The following is a 25,542-nucleotide window of genomic DNA, read 5'->3' on the forward strand; positions in this document are numbered from 1 at the left end:
ATTCAGTAATTTCACTTAAATGGCAATGATAATTACCTATTAATTGTTATTTAAGTGAAATTACTGAATATACATGTTTGATAAAAATCATCATTAAAGAAGAAAATTTCAAATGGCATTTAGAGGCTTTTGCATCTGAACTCTTCAATTACTTAATTCTGGTTTATTATGGAAGGCGAGTGCTTTAGAGACTGTTATGCAATCAAACTGCAATATTCGAACAGTGATGAAATTAAACTTGGATCTTGGTAATGGATTTAGTACATTTCTCCTTGATTCAAAACATTTCATGTTTTGGACCAGGAATACTGTTGAAAAAACAAATTTATATTAGGGCTGTCAAATGATTAATCGCAAGTAATCGCATCCAAAATAAAAGTTTGTCTTTACATATATATGTGGGTGCACTGTGTATAATTATTTTGTATAAATAAATACACATACATGCATGCATATTTAAGAAAAAAAAAATTATTTATATATAAAATATTTATATATAATATAAATTATATATAAATCTATATACAACATATACATGTAAATATTTCTTAAATATATACAAGCATGTGTGTGTATTTATATATATAAAATAATTATACACAGTGCACCCACATATATTTTGTAAACACAAACTTTTATTTTGGATGCGATTAATCGTAATATATATATATATATATATATATATATATATATATATATATGTGTGTGTGTGTGTGTGTGTGTGTGTGTGTGTGTGTGTCTATATATATATATATAATATTTAAAAAAAAAAATATATATATATATATATATATATATATATATATATATATATATAAATATAAACAGTATATAAAATGACATTTCTGTAATATAAGTCACATATTTTTACTTGTCCAAAGTACTTATATAATGCATGCTCAAACAGAGGTTTAACTGAAGTTTAGTGTTAATAATGTTCGTAAAAGTTTCATTTTATATACTGTTTTTTTGGGGGGTTTTTTATTTTACAAATATGAATGTAATCAAATGTGAACTATACACTAATGCAACTTGTGTTCTCTCAATGCAATTTTGACCCGGTGCAACTTAATAATGTGCTTACTTATTTTACAGAAAACATGGTACATCATAAATATATCTATTTTTTATCATTTAACTCACCTTTAAGTTGGTCATCTGGTTGCCCAACCTCATGCACTGCAGATTCTACGACTTGATGCATTGGATCTAAGCTTTCCTGGGATTGTTCAGGACACACAGAAGAATCTATAATGTCACTCTTGTCAAGTGCCTTAGAGACATGTAAGGCACCTTCTACATGGTCACTGTTGACCAAAACACTAATTAGATCTTCTGTATTGACTGCCAGACTTTCCTCAGAGATTCCAGACTCATTTGACTTGAATAAAACAGGCATGTCTGAGGGATCAACTAGGACACCTTGATCTCCAGATTTATTAGTATTTACAAAAACTATGCCTGGATTTCCTTCTGAAGACTCTATTTCTGCTGTGGCCTGCATGACCTCATTGTTTGAGGTCATATCTTGACTGGGATCCTGAGAAGAGTCATCTGGAATATTCACTTTCTCCACATCCGCAGGAATCGCAGACTCAAGCACTTCCTCCGGTGTTGCCTGAGCTTCAAAAATGGGTTTGTTCTCCTGGTTCTCTTGGACATCCTCCATCCCCCCACAGCAGGAACCTAAAAGAACCTCAAGATCTTCAGGTTCTAAGGTGTCCTCACTAGTTGCTATAGGAGATCCAGGTTCTGATCCAGGCTCAGTTTGTGAAATATCGAAAGAACTTAGTCTCTGTCCGTCAACCTCACTTCCTTCTTCCACTGCATCTTCAATAAAAGAAAGAATCGGATGTTCCACAGGCAACAGCTCCCGATTTATTTCATGAAGGCATGAAACACCCTCATGTTCAGCAACTGAAGTCCTTGAGGTTGTCTCACTAATTTCCTCCTTTTGTTGGCCGACATCGGTTTCCGAGTATGGCATTTCTAGAGTCTCCTGAAACTCTTCATTGGCATCTTCTTGATCAGAAGTTCTTGAAGAATCAAGATGGTCTTGATTATCTTCCAAATTACACCTGATATTCTCACAAACGCCTCCTTCCGATCCCTCCATCGTACAAGTTCCTTTTTCACCAGTTGTATCACGAACGTCTCGGCAAACAAGCATTTCATTTTCAAACCAATTTTGGTTCAAGCAATCTAGAGGTGCATCTCCATCTGGATTTACGTCCTTGCTTTTTTCTCGCAATTCCACTGGTTCTATGAGTTCTCTGCACCCATCCTCTTCCTCATCATCAGTCTCAGCACCCTGAGAAGAAGATTCAACATCCGAGCTTTCCGGCGTGTCCAAAGACTGAGTAATTCCCATATCTCCTGCTTCAGCGGTGGGGTTACACTCAGATAGCTCTTTCTCCTCCAATACCTTCCCCTCTACAGAGTCGTGTCCTTTTTGCTGACTTTCCCCCGGTGCTTCACAGATTAAGTCATCCGCTTTATCAGCTTCCTCTTTCTGTTGTCCGCAGGAAGAGATTCTGTAGGTTAAGTTCACAGAATTGCTCTGCAAACCATCACTACTATCTCCAATGTCCCCGGTACTAACTACAGCAGCAGTTGAGCTCTCCTCTTGCACTCTGCAATCAGTCTCACTGTTTTCACAAGCACACGCCCGCTTATCTTGACTATTGCCATTGTGTAGGAGAGCCGTGGCAGTTTCACAGCTGAGCGAGGGACCTCCGTCACCGTAATGATCCAGGCTGCCATTACATCCTCCTTTGTTTTCTTCAGTGCTAAAAGGAGTGAACCCTCGTTCTCCCGTGTCAAGGGAGTCGTGCGGTGCCTCTTCACAAAAGCAAACTCTGGTCTCCAGGCCATGATCACATTCTTGGGCAATGTGCGGAGAATCTGAGCTCTGCTGAAACGCAACTCCTCCCTGAACATGAACAGAGAACAACAGCTTTAGAGTTTTCTCTCCTTCAAGCCAAACTGTACAGTTATGTAAATCATGCAATGAATAGTAGATCTACAGTTGTTGGAGACTATTTAGGGTGGAGGTTGAAATCTGAGGGATATTTCTTGGCAAACAAGTTCTCTTCTGTTGCCTGCATAATAGTATGTATTCATTTAGCAGACATTTCCAAAAAATTCGACAAATGAGGGAGACAACACAGCGATTCATCCTAAAGAGGCAGTAACATGAGAAGTATTATGTTGTTCCGAGTACAGGCTAAAATATATAAATAATAAAAATAATATAGATATATTTATACTTGTATAAACTAATAAATATTTAATATTATTTTCAAGCTTTTATGTTAGATGCGATTGAATGTGATAAATCGATTTGACAGCACTAATATATATATATATATATATATACATATACACACACACACACACACACACACACACACACACACATATATATATATATATATATATATATACACATAAAGATATACATATATATATATATATATATATATATATATACACATACATATATACATATATATATATATATATATAACTACATACATACATACATATATATATATATATATATATATATATATAGAGTTTTTAATGTGTAATGGAAAAACATTGTTTTTCATCAGGATTTTTTGCCTATTTGCACTTCAAAAATAGGAAACATTACATTTTACTGGATTTGACAGTAAAAAGCCATTGAATACTACCTAAACTTTGCATTTATTTATATGAATGTGTACTATGTGTATAATGCGTATTGTTACTATTTTATTTTCTCTAAAAATATAATGTTGAAAAGAATTCAACTTTGTCTTGCACTTTCAATCATCTTAAGCTGTGACAATTCCAATTAAAATTAACAATAGTGTTTTTTTTTAAGAGTTGATCTTTTTGATATGACATTTTTAACTACATGGTTCAAACTTAAGTAACGTTTCCCTTACAATTGCATTAGTCTGTCTTTATCAATATATTATCGTCATTTTTCTTCACATTTGCACATATTGTCCTCATCATGCTGAATAATTCTGGAGATGTTCATCACAATCAAAGACTGGCGACAGAGCTGAAAAGACAGACAGAGAGAAAAGAAAAGGAAGATTTGCCAACATCTGAAAAAAAACTGACCTGACTCATGTTCCCCTGACAATGGCAAATGATCAGGCTGCGCAGTGCCAGGATGTCAGCCTGCAGGTTGGGTGATGCACCGCCCGGCTCGGTGCCCACAGAGAGGGTGTAGGTGTTCAGAGAGGGGTGGTGCTGTACCACGCGACTGCCCGAGGAGGAGACCTGTCTGAGTGTCTCAACGCCATTGTCTGAATCCAAATCCTCCCTGAATCAAAACAAGCCCTCGGATGAACAGGATATGCCCAGACAGTTTTATTACAACTTCAAACAGAATAACACTCTGCTGTAACTCAATATAATTTATAGTTCTTATGGATGTACTTGCTTTGATTTATTTGTTCAAGAGGCAGTGGAGAATGATCCAAATACACAAATCAAGTTATTATACAGCTACATGAGTATTTTATTCTCTTTTGCCAACTCAAGTGTGTAATAATAATAAGAGGTAATAATTAAAGTCTGGGCCTGGAGCATTGACTAATGCTGGGTGGAGTGATTTTTGTCAACTAGGTCACAGGAAAGCAACTGTCACTGCTCTCTGAAGCAGCATGCGTAAGAATAATGAACAATACCCAATTAGATGGCTTTTATGTCTCAGCAATGAGATTAATAGAGAGCTAATGGAGACATCCTGCTTCTCAGATGTTTGTTTTGTGGAAAAAACGCCTCTCTATTCGATTCTGATGATGATTTTAGATGTCTTGTACGGTGTTCAGTATTTAAATACCAATCGCAGCAAAAGTCAGAGACTGTAATAAATTCATTTTTTTATAGAATTCATCCAAATATAAATGACCTGAGTTATGATAGCCACATTAAAATTTGATAGTTCATTTCTAATTTTTAAGAGAAACTGTGCTAGTTTATTTGCATTGATATACTAATTATAAGTTTTATTTTTTATATATTTTTTTATTGTTTATATTTTATTTATATTTATTTATATATATATTTTAATTTTAGCTTGTTTTAGTAATTTTGTTTTTCATTTTTTTTAAATGTGTTTATTCATTTTTATTGCAGTTTTGGATTTAGTTATTTTAGTATTTCAAATTAAACTAAACAGAAATGAGAAATGCTGCCTTGCCAACTAGCTAAAAACATTTTTTATATTCTATTTTTTACATATGTTTATTTTATTTAAAAAGACAACATAACTGTCACTTCATCAATAAAATATAAAAAAAGAAGTTTACGCTGGGCTGTAGAATCAATGAAAACGAAAAAGTGAATCCTTTAATAAGCCAATAGTTACTGAGGATAACATTGTTGTTGATTTTTAAAATGAATAAAACAGTGGTATAAAATATTCAGTACGTATTGAAACAGTAAGCATCAGACGATTTCTAAATATCATAACCGCAGTAACAGTTCACTTAGTATACAAACACTCATGTTTTTGAATATTTAACAGTGTGAGGACAATTATTCAACAGTAGATTGGTGCCCATAGAGTTCCCATTCACTCCTGTTTACTCAGTACAGATTTATGTTGTTTTCATGTGAATAACAGGCTATATATGTACTATAAGTGCATTACTCACAGGCTGAAGAGCTCTAGCAGTGCAGTGTGTCCTCGGCTCTCAGCGATGACCACAGGTGTGGCCCCCTGTTTGTTACACAGGTTGAGGGCCTCTCGAGCCCCTGGCTGCTTGAGGAGAAAACTGGCCACTTTGAGGAGCCCACGACGGGCTGCAAAGTGTAGAAGGGTCTCTTGAGGTTCCAGTCCTGAAAGACAAATACAAGAGTGTTCAGAGAGAAAAATAGATGAAAATAAACCAGACCATGATCAGTGTTTGTCTCTTCAATACATATCAAAAGCATATAAATAATAACCAATTACTTAATTTAAAGTTTTTTTTTTTTTTCCCACACACACACACACACACACACACACACACTTTACTTAACTACGTTTTTAAAAACTTAAATTGTTTTTATAAACAGCTAGTTATAAATAATATAACCTAGTGTTATCATGATTGATACAATACCTTAAAAAAAATGTTGATATTCTATACCATTTTTAATACCACAAGGAAAACTTCAATATAGATATTTTTATTATTATCTCATACATTTTTTTGTTGATAATTTGGGTAATTTTGTTCAAATATCTTACAGCCCATGGAGGCGTTATTTGAAACTTCGAACTAAAGTAATCGGTCCGTAATAAAATGACAACAAATAGCAAACAACAGCACAAGTATATACAATAGAATAAAGAGACAAATAAAATAAAAATGGCTTAAAGTATTTCAGGTGAGTCTAACAGTAGTATTCGGATAAACACTGGATAGTCTCCATTGTAAAAATGAAGTAGATTAATTTGCATACAATTAAATAGGGATGCACCGATATGAAAATTTTGGCCGATACCGATAACCGATAATTCTTTATATTTGAAAGCCGATAACCGATATATCGGCCGATAAATTTAAATCCAAATTTTTATCAAATTTTGAGAGCCTGATAACAAAACAAAAGCCTCACAATAAAATCAATGTCCCAAGCGCACGATTATAATGATGTTCTCATTATAGTGTTGTATAGCCGATTTGCGCTGCACATGTTGTACCGAACCATATTTTAATTTTTTGAAGAGATTTCAATCATATTTCAAGAAATTAAAAAACAAACAGTGCAACAAGTGTCTCAGCTGAAGGGAATAATACATTATTTATCGGCTTTAATATATCGGCCACATTTTCTTACCAGGCCGATAACGATAACATTAAAAATGAACACATATCGACCGATACCGATATGCTGGCCGATATATCGTGCATCCCTACAGTTAAAATTACAAAAGAAATTCAGTCAAGAGCAAAGAGTGATTTTCTTTGTCTTTTGTTCTCTGATTAACATGACGGAGCAGCAGGTTTATTAGGCTACTGTCCCTTTAAGAGCAAATTTTCAGCAACATTTTTAAGCATAATAAAAACCCATCAGACAAGTTTAAGACAAGGACTTAGTGCTGTGATTCAGCAGAAAAGAACCAGGCCCAAACAATTGCAGTTAATTAAATATGTAAAAAGATCTGTCAGCTGTAATTAACGTCAAACTGTGACTGACCTGTCAACTGTCATGTGACCACAGTGAACTCAAAGGAACTGTTCTGATTACTTGGAACCTGATCTGGAATGTCATTTAGGGACGTTTATTTGGCTGCAGATTCGTGCTCGAGAATATCATCCAGTACATTCTCTTCTACGCTGCAGGGCAAAATCATGGACCAAGCCCAAAAATGGGTAAACACGACGCTTTTAATTGTCTTAACCACAAACTATTGGTCAGGAAATTAGTCAAATTTAAGCAAGTGCACTACTTAAAAAGGTATTGCTGTCTCAGAAAAATATCACAGACAGAATTAAGTATATGAAAGAATATGGGAAGTTGTGTGTGGCTCCATGGAGTGATGAATCACAATGAAACACGAGTTGCATGTTGAGAAATATAATAATAAATGCATCTCTACCATAGTAAAGCATAGAGGAAGAGTGCCAATGTTTGTGTGGGAAGCTTTTTTAGCTGCTGGTATTGTTGAGCTATTTCACTGGGAAAAGTCATTTAATGCTACAAGAGAATATTGCTTTCCACAAATGAACGTTTCTCATGATCAGAGAAGTCCACCAGGCTCATGTTTAGTCTGCTCAGAGTCTAGATTTGAACCCTTTAGTGAATATTTGGTCTCATAGCAAAAACACAAATGAACTGGGAGATATTTTTCATCAACTCAAGAACTGTTTGAAGCCATATACATTGAGTGGAACAACACTGACTCTTCTTACTGACCAGTAAGAAGCTGTCTGCAAGATGGGGATGGCTAGTCTGTGCCAAGTCTACAGTGTTTGTGCAATTCTTCCTAATTTCCTAACCAGCGATTTGTGATTAAAATGGTTAAGACCCTTAAATATTTTGCCATTTTATTTGATTTACTTTGCCAGGAGTGCAAACTGGAAACAAAATAAGTCATAAGCCAAAAATGAGGAAAAAAAAAATTATAGGCTCTCCAAAATGTACCAGTTTATATTTTTATATAATATAATATAAAAAGGATATATTTAATATGGCAGTAAATTGTATATTTTATTGGTTCTCTAGACAAATCGAGAACAAGCCTGATGAACTACACCAATGCTAATGCTTAGATGCCCCCTACAGGACCACATCATAACTATTGCTGAGACAATCCTCCCATTTCATAATGTAGATATTGGATGATGTACACAGACAACTTCTTAAAACAAAGATACTTAAAGGAGTAGTTCACTTTTTAAAAAAAAAACTGTTGCTGATAATTTACTCACCCCCATGTCATCCAAGATGTCCATGTGTTTCTTTGTTCAGTCGAAAAGAAATTAAGGTTTTTGATGAAAACATTCCAGCATTTTCTCCATATAATGGACTTCATTAGGAACCAAACGGTTCAAGGTCCAAATGAGAGTTTCAGTGCAGCTTAAAAGGGCTTTAAACGACACCAGACGATGAATAAGGGTCTTATCTAGCGAAACAATCAGTCATTAAAAAAAAAAAAAAAAAATTGAAGTTTTATAAGGACAAATGCTCACCTTGCTCTGTTCTATGATGAGCGTTCGTGACTCTCCTGTTCAAACTCATAAATGAACAAATCTTTTTTTCGAGTCATGACTCGAAGGGTCCTAGAAAAGACCCTTATTCATCATCTGGTGTCATTTAAAGCCCTTTGAAGCTGCACTGAAACTCTCATTTGGACCTTGAACCGTTTGGTTCCCATTGAAGTCCATTATATGGAGAAAATCCTGCAATGTTTTCATCAAAAACCTTAATTTCTTATCGACTGAAGAAAGAAAGACGTGGACATCTTGGATGACATGTGGGTGAGTAAATTATCAGCAAAAGTTTTTTTTTTTTTTTTAAAGTGAACTACTCCTTTAATGACTACTTGCCTTACTACTAACTTTTCGTCTTTGCTCATTGTGTATCAGACAAAAATACAGCATGGATTGAACCTACAAGCTTATTTGAACTCCGTTAAGCTGCACTCACGTGTGTTGTTCCCCAGCAGGCTCCAGCCAGGGGGCAGCGTGAGATGTCTGAGGGCCAGGGACAGACCCTGGTCCAGCTTTTCGCACTCCTGCAGTGGGATCTGATGCTCATCCAGTAGCAGAGCCTCTTCCAGTATGTCCGTCTGCCCCACCGCACTCACCAGGAACTGGGCCATGTCGAAGGCAAGGTCCTGCATGAAGAGCAGGTGCTCGGTGGCCAGAGTATGAACGTAACCGTCCCGTCCCGCTGAGCACAGGGTGACCAGCACTGACTCACAGCAGTTATGAGCTGCACAGAGAGGCAAAGATCACATCACGTCAGCAGTCAAACACATTCAAGACAAATAACTAATAATGTGAAAGGTCAAAAGGATATGGAGGGGGGAAATAAAAATAAAAAAACACAGCAAAAATTGTGTCATTATCAGACATTTGAGTCATTTAGCTGACATGTGCATAAAATAAAATAAATAAGACAAGATTTTCAGGTTGGGTACAACTGTCAGTACAGGCATACAACTCATATCTGGTTTGTTTGCACAATTTACTGTTAAATTACAGTCATTTGTCCAACTAGTAAATGCAATCTCTCATTCCTGGCGGTTATAAAAACATTAAGTCTTTACTGCAGTGACAGCTCATCCTAAGAGAATAATTACTGTGGCTGAAGCCTGTGGTACATATAAAAATGACAGCCAGGTCTCACCACACAAAGTGGCACATGGTCATCCACCTGGGAAAAGAGACAAACCCCATATTTATGTGCAACAACATTTCCAAGAATTCCAAACATCCTCCTAGTGGTCTGGACTTCTGTTATGTGTATACCAATCTCTGAATAGTTCCTAAAATAACATTCACACTAACATAAAATAATTCATATCATGCTTAAAATAAAGTAAAAAACAATATGCAAAATGACTGTTGTTTGTAATGCACATGACTTTGCAATGTCGTTCAGGTTGCAACTACCTGAATAAACTGACCTTGACCTTGGATGCGTGTAAATCTATTATACACTGTAAAAATTTTTTTTAAAAAGTAAGTAACCTGGTTGCCTTAAAATTTTAAGTTCATTGAAGTGGAAAAAGTGAGTTAATACAATGAAGGAGAATGATTTAATTATCAGAAACTCAAAATTATATGTTATCTGAACTAAATAAATTATTTAAGTTGATTGGACAAAAGAAAAAATGTTGTGATAACTACACTGTAAAAAAATATTGTTGGTTTAACTTAAAGTAAGTAACCTGGGTTGCCTTAAAATTTTAAGTTGAATGAACTGGAAAAAGTGAGTTAATACAATGAAGGAGATTAATATAATCATCAGAAACTCAAAATAATAAGTTATCTCAACTAAATAAATTATCATAAAGTTGATTTGACAAAAGAAAATATGTTGTGATAACAAATCTTGAAAATATTTTTTACAGTGTAGAAGACCTCCGAAACAAAATTAGGAACATAAGCAAAATAGGGGCACTTTAAATTTTGATGACAATAGGGCTGTGAAACGATTAATCGCGATTAATCGCATCCAAAATAAAAGTTTGTGTTTACATTATATATGTGTGTGTAGTGTGTATAATTATTTTGTATATATAAATACACAAACATGCATGTATATATTTAAGAAATATTTGCATGTATATCCTTTATATATATTTATACACAATTTATATTATACATAAATATAAATATTTGATATATTAATAACACATTTTTATTAAATATATACATGCATATGTGTGTATTTATATATACAAAATAATTATACACACAACACACATATACAGTATATTATGTAAACACAAACTTTTATTTTGGATGTGATTAATCGTTTCACAGCCCTATTCAAAGGGGTTTTTTTAGGAATATTGTCGACCGATAAACTGTGCTAATTAAGATCTAGTACAGTAGTCAACATTTGAAGTGGATCAAAACCTTTCATCAAAGTATAACTATAGGTAAGTAAATGGTCCATTTTGATCTCATATTGAAAACAAGCCAAACATAAACACTAAAACTGGATTCACACGTGCCAAACAGGCAAACGGTTTCTCCCAGTAATGTCCCTCCATCAGCGGATCATCCCTTCACTGACTGCTGAGGCATTACACCTGACACTGAAACACAACCCTCAGCATTGATGCGCTCAGCTCCGTTCATTCAAGCCGAGTGAGCATCTCTATAGTGAGAGGGTTTGTTACAGCTCCCAAACAGCCCAAAAAGACAATTAAAAACATATCAGTAAAAAAATGCAAACTATAATGAGATAACAGGCTAATAGGAATGCCTAAATTTATGCTACAGGTGCACAAAAGATTAATTTTCTCCACTGAAGTCTTTATATGGGGCTGAACTACACCATTTTCAGTTTGACTCAATCCCTTAATAGGAAGCAAGTAAACATGTTTTGTTGACAGGACCAAGTGCTGCCACCTCGTGCAGACAAAAGCTTTCCGCATTGAGCACTGAGTAATTCACATAATATGAGTATATTGATGGTTAACTACAGTTCAAAAAACAGATTATCTACATGTACATGAGAAAAGTACAGAGAGGTGCTCATGTCTCTCAGCAAATAGTGATTTCTTTAAAAAAAGGACAGAGGGCAGCATGTTCACCCAATCCATCTTCCCCCAACTGAGCAAACAAAAAATGGCAAAAAGTCCCAAAATACACAGTCAGAACACCATAGAGAGTTAAACATTCATCACTAGAACTCACAGTGACATCCAGAACAAACACATTCCTCAACTTTAATATCTGTCAATAAGTTAATTTGAAACTTAATTTCTGTAATCGACCCGAAATTTGGTGAGTATCATTTTGCAATGCTACATTAATGTATCGTGTCCCAGTTTGTAGCCTGATTTTCATGTAAAGTGTTTTTAAAACTTTGACCACGCAGCCAGAGTAAGCACAGACGCTTAATATATCAGCACCATATTTATTATTGACTGATGTTTTTTTTAAAAATCGGTCGGTATCACCGATTTTATCATTTCAAGATTTAGCTCATCACCTAGCACTCAAAATAATAGCTGCAAATTATGAGGCCATTTACATGACACCATTTTCAACTAAAAATGGGAATCTTTTTAAACGTTTTGATGGTTCATTTGCAAGTGCAAATTTTTGAAAACGATAATGTTATCTTCTTTGTGTAAACTACAAAAACACGAATTTGTGAAAACATTGATGTCATGAACATGTATTATAGGCGCTTAGTGTTTCTTTACAAAGCGACATCGCCAACTACTGGCCTGACATGAATAATACTGTGTTTTTAGTCGGATCTGTGGATCCGTGTGAAAGGGGATCGTTTCGACAACATTTTTGTCTATATTCGGAAAATGCAAAGGAAAAACGTTGCTGTTTTAGTACATCGTTGTTGTGTAAACATACTCTTAACAATTTAACCTTTTAAAAGATGTATATCCATACACTCACCTAAAGGATTATTAGGAACACCATACTAATACTGTCTTTGACCCCCTTTCGCCTTCAGGTTGAAGGCATAAGGGGGCCTTCAAGCTGAAGGCGAAAGACCACTTTTCCCCCTGACGCATACAAGGTTGTGGGTGCTTAATTCTATGTGGCATTGATTCAAGGTGCTGAAAGCTTTCTTTAGAAATGTTGACCCATTTTGATAGGATAGCATCTTGCAGTTGATGGAGATTTGTGGGATGAACATCTAGGGCACGAAGCTCCCGTTCCACCACATCCCAAAGATGCTCGATTGGGTTGAGATCTGGTCACTGTGGGGGCCATTTTAGTACAGTCAACTCATTGTCATGTTCAAGAAACCAATTTGAAATGATTGTAGCCATGAAGTAGCCATCAGAGGATGGGTACGTGGTGGCCATAAAGGGATGGACAATGGACATGGTCAAAAACAATGCTCAGGTAGGCCGTGGCATTTAAACGATGCCCAATTGGCGCTAAGGGGCCTAAAGTGTGCCAAGAAAACATCCCCCACACCATTACACCACCACCACCAGCCTGCACAGTGGTAACAAGGCATGATGGATCCATGTTCTCATTCTGTTTACGCCAAATTCTGACTCTACCATCTGAATGTCTCAACAGAAATCGAGACTCATCAGACCAGGCAACATTTTTCCAGTCTTCAACTGTCCAATTTTGGTGAACTCTTGCAAATTGTAGCCTCTTTTTCCTATTTGTAGTGGAGATGAGTGGTACCCGGTGGGGTCTTCTGCTGTTGTAGCCCATCCGCCTCAAGGTTGTGTGTGTTGTGGTTTCACAAATGCTTTGCTGCATACCTCGGTTGTAACGAGTGGTTATTTCAGTCAAAGTTGCTCTTCTATCAGCTTGAATCAGTCGGCCCATTCTCCTCTGACCTCTAGCATCAACAAGACATTTTCACCCACAGGACTGCCAAATACTGGATGTTTTTCCCTTTTCACACCATTCTTTGTAAACCCTAGAAATGGTTGTGGGTGAAAATCCCAGTAACTGAGCAGATTGTGAAAGACTCAGACCGGCCCGTTTGGCACCAACAACCATGCCACGCTCAAAATGGCTTAAATCGCCTTTCTTTCCTATTCGGACTAGTGTTGTCACGGTACCAAAATTTCAGTATTCGGTACCGATACCAGTTGAAATTCACGGTTCTCGGTACCAATTTCGGTACCAAAGCTTAGTTTAAATTTACATATATTTAAGTGTTTATCACGGTTACAAGTATGGAAACTGTACATTCGTATTATAAACACTTTAGAAAAAGATTAGATAAAATGACCTAAAATAAACAATAGTATACACTAACACATTTTTAAAGTTGTTTGTAAAGTTTTAATCCATTATTTATTTAATGCACAATGAATTAAGTGAACAAACATGAACAATCAGGTGTTTGTAATAAATAACATTTTCAAACATTAATTAATGTTGTAAAAATATATTGTTCACTCAATGTGTTGATAACTAAGTAATGTTTATGAATGGTATCTTTGTAGCATTACCATAAAACATGTTTTATTTGACTTGACTGTCCTTTTATTAATCTAAAACTGCATTCATATTTAATTTTAAAAAGGCTTTTTAAACCTGCTGAGTTATAAAGGCAAGAATACGCCTAGAACTGGCATTGACATTAAATGATAATACTAATACCATAGTACTCTGGTGTCGGGTAGATACTACTGTGCTCATGTACTCGTAAAACTACCCCGAAAGCACTTTAGAGGCCGTTCACATGTCGCGCGTGTTTTTTAATTATATTTTTGCGCGTGCTTATTCTTTCCAAAGCGCTTGCTCTCACGCGGCGTCTGTCGTTGCTATGCAACGCCAACGAGTTTTTATTAGGAGCGCGCTTGAATCACGCCTATATTTGAAATTGCGAATTTGCATGTAATCGGCCTCTTATGGCAACGTGACATTAGCCTAATCCAAAATATTTCCATATGTGGCTCTTTCCTCCTTTCGTTTCAACAAGTGGATTCAGAGAGAGAGCCATATCAGCGTTATGAAGAGGACGCAACTGTGCACGTTTCAGACATCGCGTCTAGAACAGAACTGGATTAACCTGGTACTCGGTACCTAGAAAAGCTGGTACCGTAACATTTTTTTTTTTTAGTACCGACTTGGTACCGAAGTACCGAGTTTTTTGACAACACTAATTCGGACTTTCAGTTTGGAGTTCAGGAGATTATCTTGAACAGGACCACACCCCTAAATGCATTGAAGCAACTGCCATGTGATTGGTTGATTAGATAAATGCATTAATGAGAAATTAAACAGGTGTTCCGAATAATCCTTTAGGTAGCCTCTTTTTGGTGCTCTAGTGGTAACTAGCATTATTAATATATTCACAATACTGTATACTCACAATACTGACCGTTTATTGGAGATTGGCTATCTAATCGTCATATCAATATAGGTGCATTCATAATAATAATTTTGCTTATGCAGTGCTTATCTTTGTATGTTATATTAATAATGCTAGTTACCACTAGAGCACCACATCACAATTTTATAGTAAATAATTCTAAGGCAGGGATTTACAAACTTAGTCAGCCAACAAAAGGTCAAAGGTTGCAATTGGGATGCAGCTAACTATGACATCACAGATCTAAGGACCCAATAATGAGCTCACCTGGACACACAGCCTGAATGGTGCCATGGTTGAGCTTCAGTGTGCTGGTTAGATGTCGCTGAGAGGAGCCAGTGAACCACAGGAAGAACTGCACCTCCCCCTGTTCTCCTTCACGGAGTGCCTCATCGCAAAGCTGAACTGTTAGCACACACTTGCCCTGCCACAAACAAAAACAAAAACAGAACCTTAGATAAAATACAAGTTTACGTGCTTATGAATAACTTCATGTATTATTGTCCAAAAGGCTCAATGCCAAACTGATCCAATCCATCACATTAGAAGTCACTTGAATGAACCAGTTAATAATGTGCATTTTCAGCCAACTTGATGATAAAAAAAAAAATGTACATGATTTTTTAGACGCAAGCACTGTATGAGTGTGAAATTTCCTTTTAAATGGAATTTGCAATTCTTTCTTTTAAATGGAAGCATTCGACAATTGTTAACGCAAGAACTCAAAGTCAAACGCAATGAGAAATAACTGAAGTTGTGGTCGCAACAGGATATCACACACGTGCTGGTCTGCACAGATTAACACAGATAGCAATTTGAATTTAACAGCGCACGCCTAGGGTTCTAGGTGAGAAGCTTGTCTTCTCCCAACACTTTCACAGATTAATACACTGAAAAAATGCATCTACAATTAAAATTCGTACAATATGCTCACTGTTCTGCACTGCAGCCAATGGAGCCACCACTACAAAGGACATGATGAATTTAAACTGGGATTTTATCACATTTCATGAATTTAAACTGGGATTTTATTTCCTATTAGAATAAAAATGTATTTCATATATAAATATGACAATTGTATATGAAAATATCACATTGAATAAAGAAAAAATGCTAATGTCTATTCAGCAATTACACATTTTATTGAACAAAGGTGACCGTAAAAACATTTAATATTCTTCTGAACTTTCTATTTTCCAAAGAAAAAGAAAATGCATGACCATGTCTACAAAATATTAAGCACAAGTGCTTTTAACATTGATAATAACAGTAAATGTTTCTTGTGCATCAAATCAGCAAATCATAATGATTTCTGATGCAAGTAATAAAGCTGAAAATTAAGTCTTGGCATCACAGAAATAAATTACATTTTATTATAATATTTAAAAATATTCCTGTTTTTACCATATTATTTTGACCAAATGAATGGAGCCTAGATGAGCATATGAGACTTCTTTCAAAAACAATATCAAATCTTACGACCCCAAACTTTTGAATATAGAGTATATGACCTTAACGATAAAAAATAAGAGTCCCATTTGAATTGCATGGCAACTTTGAAGAAAGAAAAAAAAAACCTAACTTTAACCATGAAAAACTAATACAATTGTGTTTTGAAGAATGTGAAGAATTTGAAGTCAATGTGCCAATCTTAAGAATCAATAATAAGAATCAAACATAAATCTATTAAAAAAAACATAATATAACCGACTCAAGAACCCGATGAAGTGATAATGCTGAACTTAAAGTCCTACAAAGAACCATTAACCATTCTTGCCCATAATGCGTTAAAGCGACAGAAAGGATATATTCGAGTTTCGATGGAGGCAGTACTACAGTATGGTGTGATTGACAATCGGGTAGAATTGGAGAAATCTGAGTCGCATACTGACTTCAGAAATTATTTCAGGAGAGGAAAGATGTCTATGGGAATAAAGACACAATAAGGGGTGTCACACATACTTCTGTACTCAAAACCAGCCTAATCCATCCTTGGCATCACTATCACCATTGTGTCCATTTATCTCAGTCTTGTGGATAATCTAATATCGTTTCAGCAGTTAATTACAGACGTTAACACAAAGATAAGTGTCTTTGAACCCTCATCAGATTTCACAGCACAGGAGGGAAAATCCCTTCTCTTTGTTGACTGTACTCCTACGTGAGATGGGCTTCTTGTGATAGTAACACAATATCAGTCACACATCCATCCCATTGCTCTACTCATTTTCTGTTCTTGTAAGGTGCTGACAGTCATATTCACAGGGAAGAATTCACACTGGGGTCACCACCAGTCTCCTGAACGACAACTGTATTGACTATTCAAGATCTGTGTTGAAGACGTCTGAAAGGACAGGGACTGGCGAAGCTGGAATGTGTTTCTGATTATTTTATTTCACAATTGACGTTTAGATGTGCACTAATAATGATTTTGTTTCTAATTATCAGAGTAAGGACTTAAAGGCCCACTGAGATGCCTTGGAACGTGCAGCTTTGTATGATGCGTTGACGTAAATTCCACTGAAACAGGAAGCTAAAGTGGGACATACTGAATGGCCCCTCCCCCCTTTCAAAAAACCAATAGCGTTTACCTCAGAGACTAGAAGTCGTACTTGGAAGCGAATCCGAGCGCTGATGATACGTTGGATTCAATAGTAGAGATAAATTCTAGCCATTTCATTCTTAACCAACATACAGTTGGAAAACGGAATAAAACTTGAGCGTTTGAGTAACCGAACACACATCTCCAACCCATGTTGCTCCTTTACGCGTCAACGGTCGATTTGGCCAAGTGGTATTTATAGAATGGGGGCAGGGCGCTTAAGATTCTAGAGAGCATTTGATTGGACAGAACAGATATTGTGATGATGAGAAGCTGAAGTGATGAGAGGAAGTGAGACACTAAGTTTTGAATGCTTATATCTCCTAAATGCGAATTGTGTCATTGTTTTGGAACACACCAGCTTATTCATAACCTTAAGGCTAACATATTCATACTACGCCAAGGTTATGGGTTCGATTCCCAGGGAAACTGATAAAATGTAAATGTGTACCTTGAAATGCAATGTAAGTCCCTTTGGATAAAAATGTGTCTGCCAAAAGCATAAATGTAAATGTAATTTTGAATTTCTGGTTGTGCATTATCAACACTTTTCATGAGTCAAGAGTCCAATCGAAACGCGAGTTCATTGGTTAATCCGCTCCCGTTCATATAGAGTGGGTTTTCCGGGAATGCGGTTGTAAGTTCTGAAAATTTACGGGTGTAAGTTCAGTTACAGAATGCGGTTGTCACTCCCGTAAATAACTGTATACTGTGTGTGAAGTGTGAACGTAACAATACAGGACTGACAATGGTATTCTTCTGCTGTGTGAACATGCGCTAGCCAGAAACGTTTGACCACTTGATTTGACTGAGCAAATAAAGATGAATGGAAAAATAAGCATGGTGGATACTTACATATAATGGGGCTTGACAAGGACTAAGTTTCATGACTCTGGACACTGAAAAGATACACACAAAAAAAATACAGTATGAGGTCAATGCAAACGAACAGTAGATTATCAGATCAACCACAATACTGATTCTTCTTTCGGACCAATAATAAAAGGAGGTTTATGGCTTGAAATGTTTGTGCATGAAAATACGCCTCAGCATATGTGGGAAAAAAAAATTAAATTAGCACCTCTACTGAGAGCATAACAGCTGTTTGTTAAATAGCACTTAAGGCCGAAAAAATATTCATGAGTGTGAGTCACACCTTCAGACTCAGTGAGTCCAAGACTGCTAATTCTCAGGCCTGCAATCAGCAGGAAAGTGATGCGTTTGAATGTTTACGGGAAGACCAAGTTCATGGGTGAATCTCACAAAATATGTCAAGACAATGATCTGGTCATAATTCACTCAACAACAACAACTATATATATATATATATATATATATATATATATATATATATATTAGGGCTGTGCAAAAATTAATTGCGATTAATCGCATCCAAAATAAAAGTCTGTGTTTACATAATATATTTGTGTGTGTTGTATATAATTATTTTGTATATATAAATACCTATGCATGCATGTATATATTTAAGAATTATTTGCGCTTAAATTCTGTATATATATATATATATAAATACATAATCTATATTATATAAATATAAATATTTTATATATGAATAACACACTTTCTTAAATATATGCATGCATGTGTGTGTATTTATATATACATTTATATGTATTTATATACAAAATAATTATACACAGCACACACAAATATGATATAAATATCATGAGTTGGTATGGAAATGTGCTTAATTTTCATTAATATATTGCCACAATAAAATTAAATAAATAAATCTTTACGGTCCTAAAAATAGGCTTAATTGTCTTCACGCTAACTATCTTTTTTGTTTAGTTTTTTGGGGTGAAACCAATAAACCCACAAGCTGACAAGCAATCCATTGGCCATCCATTCTATGCTTTTTCAGTGCACACCGGTAAATAAAAGCAGCGCTGCTGTTAGATGTAAGGAGGATCAGGTTGAAAGGATAAACAGACTCTAATAATACCCATCCTAATCCTCTTCTCCAGCACTCAGTTTGCTCGACCTTCTCTCTTCACACAACCAAAAGTAAGAATAGAGTCACTGCACACACACTTTTTACCTTTAACATCTCATTCAGCAAATCACTTGATTTTTCCGTATACCTGTTTTCAGATAGAAAATATATCAAAAAACATTTACTTGAGGAGCAAAATTGGGGTTAGGTGTAAGTTTCATTGTCGTACTGCATTGACAAATTGCGGTACAGTCTTGTTGTAAGCATAAAACTAACCAAATTTAGTGAGGTTTATCCTAAAAACATGAGACAAAAATTACGGTAAGCAGTTTAAAGCTATGGTAGGGAATTGTGCGGGGCTAGCAATAGCAAGCTAGCTTTGAAAGCATAAGATCCCACCCTCCCAGAGCGTCTCCAAAAAATATGAACACGCACAGCCAGAGCAGAGTACGCAAACCGTCATGAGAAACGGCATTAAATTACCTCATGTCTCAAAGTACATAACATTACAATAATAATGAATGTAAACACCTTACAGAGCTCGGACTTGTACCACCTGACTGCTGCAGATTAATTTCGACAATGATAAAGTTGACATAACACATCCGAGTCTGTGAATAGCTAAGAACGTCACAGGTTGCCATCTCGTAATTCCGTTATTTTGGTTCAGGAGGAACTGTAAAGGTCTGTCTCATTTAGAAAAGCTATTAGTCGGCTGTATACTTCATCAAAGATATCTAATTTTTAGAAAAGTAACCATTTTATGACTCTGGAATGTGATGGTTACTTTACTGAAATGAGGCAGCCTCAATTAACGCATGCGGGTGACAAATACAACTTACAAAGTGCGAAATGAGACAGTAGGTCTGTCCAAATTCCCAAACTTACTTAGTCTTTGTTCCTGACCACGTGTCTAGCCTGTATTTAACCTAAGTTTTCAAGTGGGTGTGAAGACAGCAACTTTTGATTACCTGTGGGACACACTTAATTGTGAATATGCAAGTGTTTACAGACCTTTGTTTTGATTTCCAATACTTTACATTTTAAAATAAACTTCAAAATGTCTGTTCAGTAGTAGTAACAGATGCCACTATTTAGTAATTGTGGTGCTTCTAATTAAAAGATAAAAAGCAGTTGCAAATGTTGTCCAACACTTAACTTGCAGTGAAATGTTTCTCTCAACATCTCGCGATTTCGGGGGACACAAGTTCCTGAACATGATGCATGATGGGATATGCTTAGTCTCAAATACCGCTCCGATAGAGGCTGGATCCCAAATGGCCAAGTGGACCTCCTTCAAGTTCACACTTGGTGATGTCAGGAAGTGCAGACCTAAGGGGCACTGGAGTGTATTTTGGGACAGGCTTGATGACATCATGCCACCGAAAGTCAAACAGCCACGAAACTCCTCCCCTCATTTATCTGATTGGGCGTTCGCAATGATTTCTTGGTAACTCAAGTGGAGCGTGCGAAAGTGGGAGTTTGCCGAAGTCCGCACAGAGGGCACACTTCTGAGTGCTGAAATGCCGAATGGGACACCCTTACGGACTTGTACACTTGACGAGCACGCGCAATTTAAGGTCGCGAGACCGCGAGTCCACTTGAAGTGTGCCATTTGGGATCCAGCCTTTGCGGGTTTAGTGTGCATTAAGGGCATTGACCTGGGAAATGTATGCACACAAACTCTCAAGTGTCCAAGACTGCAAGTGTGGGTATTTGGACAGGCCCGGTGTCTGTCTACAACACTGCATAGCCTCATGGAAAACGCAGATGAACACACTGATATGTCGTCTGCACAAGCAAGGTATGATCCTATTATTACATTCGGACCAAATGCAATGATTGGACAAACATTTTTGGTCCTGAGACTTTCACAGAAGATATAGCCTTCAATGTATTGCCAGAAGATATATTGTTCTCCATGGAATGAGACCGAAACACCCGGTTGAACCTCAATGCATTAAGGCAGCGAAACTGCCTTTAAGTTGGCTAACATTTCACTACAATACACCTGTGCTGTAAGCTGATATATATACATTTACAAGCTTATACCTCAAATACTTGGCAATACATAGAGTTCATCTACACCCATAAGAACATCAAAGGAGAAACTGGACTTCCCACCTTGAGGTGTGGCTCTTCTGGTGTCCTTTCATAATGTTCTATTGCATAAAGTGCACAAAAGCACAAAGAGCAATGCCAGTAACAATTTAAAAGGGGAAGCAGTTTCATCACTCATAGGCCCTGAAACACTTTGCTGAACATGTGTGACAAGCACAAAGATTAAATATAGATTTCCTCCCAGCTGAAATGATCTCGAAACCCCTTTTTCTGACACCTGCTTTTATATAGTAATGAACAATAGCAATAGTACTGACTTTATAAAGGCGAAAGGAAGTAAGTAGACTTGGAGACCTGTCAAACAGCAACCTTTACCCAACAGCAAGGGCATGTGTGCACAAACTGGGAGCTGGGCAAAAAGACTGATTAATGTTATTTTATTTAGAGAGCAACGAGAAACATGCAAACATTTAGGGGGACCTTTCCCAAAATCGAGGGTTGATGTAAGACACAACAAAAAGTGGTGTTTAATTGTACTTAATAAACAGAAATAGTTTCAAGTAAAAGGAAAAATAATTAAATAACCATTATGTGATATAAAACAGTGATACTGGGAGATTTTTTTTTATACCACCCACTCCTAGGATGAGGGGATCATTATTAATAAATAGAGCCATGCAGTGATGGCGTATTTCTGTAGGCCAACTCAGAAGTTAGAATCACCCTGGTTCCCTTTTTGGGAACTTTTTGGAGAAGAGGATTTTTTTGATGAGAAGTATGATTCTTACATGTTTTTTTATCAAGCTAATTCCCAAAACTGAACAACATTTATGAGTTTGAAGCCTAAATATAATCGCCAGGAGTAAAAAGCGAAAGTTAGACTTAGGGTTGGGTATCGTTTGAATTTGAACGATTCTGATTCCGATTCCGATTCCTTGTTTCGATTCCGGTTCCTAACGATTCTCGATTCCGATTCTTTTCAGAGGCAGGGTCAAAAAACTTTAGCTAACCTTGCTAACCAACGGCCTTTCTGAAGGAAATAATCCTTTCTGAAGGAAATACTCCTTCTGTAAAAATACTCCTTTTGTCACAAATTTTGCATTTTGCCGAGATTTCGTTATTTTTAGAAAAGTGAAGCCACACTTTGGATCGCCGACGTAAGGTACTCATGTTCGACTCGCGTGGTTATGCAAACACTTCAGGTAGACGCTTCTTCGTTGGTGTTGTTCAGCGGTTTCTTCTTCTGCTCGGCGGACTGTGAATATCGAAACTAGGAATCGAAATTTTAACTTTTGAACGATTCCGGGAAAAATTAAAAGTTAGTCTCGGTTCCAATCGATACTCGATTCTCGATACCCAACCCTAGTTAGACTATAAACTAACTATAGCCTGGAATGCTGGAAATCCTGGAATGTTTTCATCAAAAACCTTCATTTTTTTTCAACTGAAGAAAGAAAGACGTAGACATCTTGGATGACATGGGGGTGAGTAAATAATCAGCAAAAGTTTTTTTTTTTTTTTAAAGTGAACTACTCCTTTAAATGATCAAATACACATAAAATAGGTCAAAGTGCCCATCTTGCATCCTGCAAAAGGGTTAAAATTTGCTTTAGGAAAAATATATATATTTAATTTGAAAATCTGGAAAAGCACGTATAAAGGATGCACAATATTCAATCCTAAAATTAGAGACTCGCTCATCCAAATCACATCACAAGTGGTCAGTACGCATTTGAGATCCTACTAGCTGGTGCAATCCATCTCTGCTGACTAAACACTTGCGAGTGGATCACCAATGGCCAATGTTAATACCAAGAGTAAACAGGGTAAAAGATCTGTATTGATAACTGAAAGAATGTACCTATAGACTCGAATCAATCCATGAGCAACCACTAGGCTCATGCACATGCGTATGCATCTGATGGTAGAATTTTGTGGTTAAATACTTTTAAAAGATATATTTCATTTAGCATGGATACATTCAATTGCTCAAAATTGACAGTGAAGACATTTACATTACAAAAGATTCCTGTTTCAAATAAGATGATCCTTTCAAAAACATTTCAAATAATTATCAAGCCTAAACTTTTGAATAGTAGTCGTAGTGTACTGCAAAATGGCATAATTACTGAGAAAAGCCTATCAGCACGTTTCACCATCCAGCGAGGGACTTGATCGCGTGATGATCAATTAGGACCCTGCAATTAATGTCTTTAAGGCCATTTCGAAATTACAAGCGACTGCAAAATGACAAATTTAATTGGATCCAACCTAATAATTGGGGCAGCTTATCTGAATTATGAGATAACTATCATGTGTCAAGAGACCACAGGAAGATGTGGCCTTTGATTTTTGCATAACCCTCTGAGTGATCAAAAAAAGCACAGTCAATGATTAAAACAGGAAATTACATGTTCAGAAACTGGCCTTGGTGTAGAAATAATCAGGGCTGCATTAGTGCCTCAGGTGTGAAGATGAAATTAGCAGTTAAGTTAAGTCTGAAATATGACTGAAGTAGCAGCTGACACAAACTAAAGCTTATTTTTGTTTTACATATTTAATAAGCCTGTCTTTTTTTAAACAAAGCAGAGAAATTATGCGCACACTTTTCATACAACAGGCCACGCTATACATGTATGAGACGGGTAGAATTCTTGATTGTTGGATGAATAGGCCTATAAATGATTATAAACACTAGTGGATTTTGATATGATATAACAGTGGTTCTCAGTTGCTAGATGGAGATGGGCAACGATTAATCGTGATTAATCGCATCCAAAATAAAAGTTTGTGTTTACATGATATATGTGTGTGTGGTGTGTATAATTATTTTGTATATATAAATACTAACACATGCATGTATATATTTACAGCCCATTCTCACTCCCAAGGCGTCACCTAACTGACGCCTTGGGAAGCATTTGGACATGCTTCAATATCTGACGCTTTAGGCGCCCTTTAGCGTCATTTAGATGACGCCCTAGGATCGCGTGTACCCTACCCCCACCCCACACCTAAACCTAACCGCGTCCTCTAACAGACGCTTTCCTTTAGCGTCAGTTAGATGACGCCGTAGGATCGCGTCATGTAAGTGACGCTAAAGGGCGCCTAAAACGTCAAATATTGAAGCATGGTCAAAGGTGATGCCTTGGGGTGAGAATGCGTTGATATTTAAGAAAAATGTGTTCTTAATATATCAAATATTTATATTTATACATAATATTAATTATGTATAAATATATAAAGTATATACATGCAAATATTTCTTAAATATATACATGCATGTGTGTGTATTTATATATACAAAATAATTATACACACACACACATATATCATGTAAACACAAACTTTTATTTTGGATGTGATTAATCGTTGCCCATCCCTATTGTAGACAACTAGAAAAATAATGCTAAATGCTAATAATTGAATGCAAACAAATAGAGGTTCTGCTATACAATTTATACCACGTAATACACATTGCAGATTTATTCCCCATAATTTGACATTATCATTTCGAGCACGGCCACTGGCTATTAATAAAGCAATAATCCCCAAGAAGCCATGGTTAACAGTGAATTTGTAACAGCTAAGTGATGTTATACGGTAAAGTACTGTATTTGTAGTGATGAAGCTGATTAACTTTTTTTATAACGAAAGCCTGAAACCAAAATTTCTTTTTCTTTTAGCCAAAAAACAAACAAAAAATAAACAAAAAAATATTTATGTATTGATTAAATTTAATTGTGTAATTGAACTCAGTATGCTGTAGATAAAATAAAGCAGTTGTGGTAAAGTTCTCTTAACATTTGTTGAACAAAATTTAGTGTTTACGCCATGTCCTAATTACCGTAATGACTCTTTTTTTTTTGTGCCATTTCAGATGACTATTTTTAGTTGCTGAAATTTCAGTGCATCACTA

At 36.1% G+C, this 25,542-nt stretch overlaps 1 protein-coding gene across 5 annotated transcripts in view; it reads right to left on the minus strand.

Moving 5' to 3' along the window:
• The window catches only part of akap13a (A-kinase anchoring protein 13a), an 86,312-nt gene that overhangs the window by 55,330 nt on the left and 5,440 nt on the right, over positions 1-25,542 (minus strand). For all 5 annotated transcript variants that reach the window (XM_039658909.2, XM_039658910.2, XM_039658908.2 and 2 more), the window contains exons 2-7: positions 18,461-18,504; positions 15,271-15,427; positions 9,148-9,435; positions 5,664-5,847; positions 4,120-4,324; positions 1,144-2,932 (exon numbers count right to left, since the gene is read on the minus strand). In XM_039658909.2, coding sequence (XP_039514843.2) covers positions 1,144-2,932; positions 4,120-4,324; positions 5,664-5,847; positions 9,148-9,435; positions 15,271-15,427; positions 18,461-18,493 — 2,656 coding nt within the window. In that variant the 5' untranslated portion in view covers positions 18,494-18,504. The remainder of the gene's footprint in view (positions 1-1,143; positions 2,933-4,119; positions 4,325-5,663; positions 5,848-9,147; positions 9,436-15,270; positions 15,428-18,460; positions 18,505-25,542) is intronic.

This window comes from Pimephales promelas, chromosome 1, assembly GCF_988280905.1.
Source record: "Pimephales promelas chromosome 1, fPimPro1.hap1.1, whole genome shotgun sequence".
NCBI lineage: Eukaryota > Metazoa > Chordata > Actinopteri > Cypriniformes > Leuciscidae > Pimephales > Pimephales promelas.